Below are 3089 nucleotides of genomic sequence, written 5' to 3'. Positions count from 1 at the left end.
CCGCAGCCCCAGAGAATGAATGAAATTGAAATAGCTGCTACATTACATGTACAATACCGGGCTCTGCAGTGTTGCATTCTGTCATACTATATCAAAATGGCCACAGCGGTACAGAACCCCCTCAAATCGTAAGTACAACACATTTCCTGAGTGTTTGCGCTTTTTCTATGTGTGCATGCTGTCAGTGCATTTTAAAAGCCTTACATTCCCAGATATTTATCAGCACGATTACCAACACGTATAGGCTACAATGCATAGGCTACAGCAGTGATAGAGATAATGTCAGCGGATAAAAATCAGCCCTAAAGAAAAGTTAGATTTGAAGCTGACGGGGGGTTTCAGGTTTTTTTTGGCACGAGGGGATTCTTGATGCTCTTCATATAATAATTTCCCTGAGCCAACAGCAGCGTGCTTGCAGGGATATGGAGGAATGCTGGAGGTAGATTTGGGTGAACCGGCGTGTCCCTTGCCACTGTAGCCAGCCAAGATCACGGTCAAAGCCGGGCTGTATTGGCAGGCTGTTTGGGAGGCAGGGAACTCATATGGCTTTACGTACCTGTGTGTACATTCTTGGCATAGAGGGAGTAAACAGGTAGGCAGAGTAATGCTCACTCCTCGGGTTTATTGGCTGCAGCGTTATCTTTACTGTCGGACCTCTCGGAAATATATATAAGCCAAGGTAAATACCATAGTGTACGGCTTCAACTCCGAGACTCGCATATTCATATTCAGCGCCTATAAAAAAAACGTACAATTGAATCAAAATTGAAATCTGGCGTTCTGTACGATTAACGCGCACCTCAACTGGCATTTATTTCCACTATACTGTTTTTTGTATCGGGTGGAAGTTTCTCCCGTAACGATCCCCTTTGTGCAGATTTTTGGGGAGCTTTTTTGTTTTTCTGAGACTGGTTTCAGCGGAATGCAGACGCCTGCTGCCCGCCTGGGCTCCCGGCCAGAAAGGTGGCTGATGTGTGTCTGTCAGTGGGTACTTACAGAGATCTAGCCGAGAAAAACCACCACAATAGCTCCAATATAAACATGCAGCGAGGAGTGTTTGCACACACCAGATCCAGCTTAGGCAGTTTCAAACAAAGAAAAGTCATAGACCTCTGTGCAAAAGCAGGGGCGCACATCGGATGCTGCACATGTCTCACCTGAGCAGGGATATGGGATATAGACTGCCAGCCGGACTGCCTGCCTGCTTGTCTGTCTGTCTGTCTGTCAGCCACTGAGATGCAGACACAGGCGACATTTCTTACAATTCCATGAACGCCTGCCCTGTACGTGCCTGCTTTGAAGAGCACTTCACAGGGGAGAGGAAACTGGAATGGTACTGATTGGGCAACTGTGTGTTGCTATGATTGACTGTGATGGTATTTGACTGTTTGGCCAAATGCATTTCACTCATAGCACATATCTCAATATTATTAAGATAAAGATGTAAGATCAGTAATTCCAAAGTTGAATTAAGCTCTAATAAGCTGGCATCCAATAACGGATTGTGATGGGACATTTGATGTGATGGGACAGACATGGACAGGTGGACTGGCTGGAGGCTGTAGTGTGGGGCCTTTTGAGCTCAGAGATTCTTCTCCTTTCATCTAAGGGATACTCAACCAAGCAGAGCCAGCGTGTGGCCAGATGGTTCCCAGAGGCCCTCATTGACACCCTGTCAAGGCGATTAAATTTACTTATTTGCGTGGATATACCAATGTGGTATCATGACAGAGACAATGTTGTGGTGGCAGTAAGAGAATAGGATAGGGAAAGAGTGAAAGTAGACAAAGTAAATGGTTAAAAAGAAGAGACTGAGGGCCAGTAACTAATAAACTCTGTGTCCAATTTTCAATAGTGCTCTTACATTGATTTTATGTGCTTCCAGTTAGACTAAACAAGAAAAATAAGACACAGAACAAAGCAGAAAAGTTGTCAGCCAGATGCAGACCTGTAGGGATGCTGGCACACTGTTTTACTACAGCATCTGACTCTATGTGCAAGAATAGAGCTCAATGTATTTATTACACAAAGGAACAGCAATCAACGCTGCCGTTAACACCCTACCCACTGTATAAATGCCGTTGTTATGCAGTATGGGTTTAACTACGTTCCCTTTACCACACTGCGATCAGCTTTTAAACAGGCTTTGGTAATTAGTATGTCTATAAACAAATTTGCTATTAGAGGCTAACAAATTAGAGGCCTATCCAGTAAAATGGGGCAAACAACTTGCAAAATGTTGTTCAATGTTGGCCGTTATGCGGGCTGTGCTCCAGAGACAACGCCTGTTGTTGTGTCCGTAAAATGTCCTTAAACTTTGCTGAATCCCTGCGATAAATTATAATTCATCCAATGGATGTAAATTCTGTAGGAAGCCTTCACAATTGTTGCCCATCACCCAAATGTGAGTGGAATGTACATTCAGTTGATGTGCGTGTGGCAGTACAGTGGACGGTTCATTTATGTGCGAAGGCAAATCAGTGGAGGAGAGAAGATTTAGCTCCAATCTACTGGGCATTTCCCCACCAGCCGTCTCTCTCTGTCTATCTTTCTGCTGGATTAGAGACTCCTTTAATCTCTCCTTCTCTCCTTCTCCTCTGCTTCCCTCTCCATCTCTCTTCCTTGTATTGCCTCCCTGTCCTCCTATCACCCCTGCTGCCCGGTCTTCCACGTTTCCTCCCTCCTTCTTCATCACTTTCTCCATCCATCACTCTTTTCGCCATCTCCCTTTTGTTCAGCCATTTCCTCTTTTACTCACTTGCGCTCTCTTTTCCATTTTCCTTCTTTTTGGCCTCAAACCATCTGAGCCCTCCAAGTCGTTAACCCTCACCCCCCCCACCCCCCCACCCGCAATCCCCACCCCCACCCCCACCATCCACCATGGGTCTTTACATTGTAAAACAAGGCATCTTGACTCACTACTTTAATATTCAGCAATAAGTACTGAAGGAAATTTTTTTTCATTCACCTTGTCAGATCCCTTTAATTCTTGTTAGATTGCTTACTTCAAAGACTTCATTTAGAGGGATTAACTGTGGATTTATTATAGACAATAGTAGTTTACTATAGTCCACTGTTCATACAAATCT

At 44.5% G+C, this 3089-nt stretch overlaps 1 protein-coding gene across 2 annotated transcripts in view; it reads left to right on the top strand.

Annotated features, from left to right (window-relative positions):
* dpf1 (D4, zinc and double PHD fingers family 1) overlaps positions 1-3089 on the top strand; it is a 42279-nt gene continuing 39190 nt past the window's right edge. For both annotated transcript variants that reach the window (XM_034868144.1, XM_034868143.1), the window contains exon 1: positions 1-128. In XM_034868144.1, the coding sequence (XP_034724035.1) occupies positions 16-128 (113 nt within the window). In that variant the 5' untranslated portion in view covers positions 1-15. The remainder of the gene's footprint in view (positions 129-3089) is intronic.

Source organism: Etheostoma cragini, chromosome 3, assembly GCF_013103735.1.
Source record: "Etheostoma cragini isolate CJK2018 chromosome 3, CSU_Ecrag_1.0, whole genome shotgun sequence".
Lineage (NCBI taxonomy): Eukaryota > Metazoa > Chordata > Actinopteri > Perciformes > Percidae > Etheostoma > Etheostoma cragini.
The sequence above is the reverse complement of the archived record's forward strand: the minus strand, read 5'-3'. Positions and strand labels throughout refer to the sequence as shown.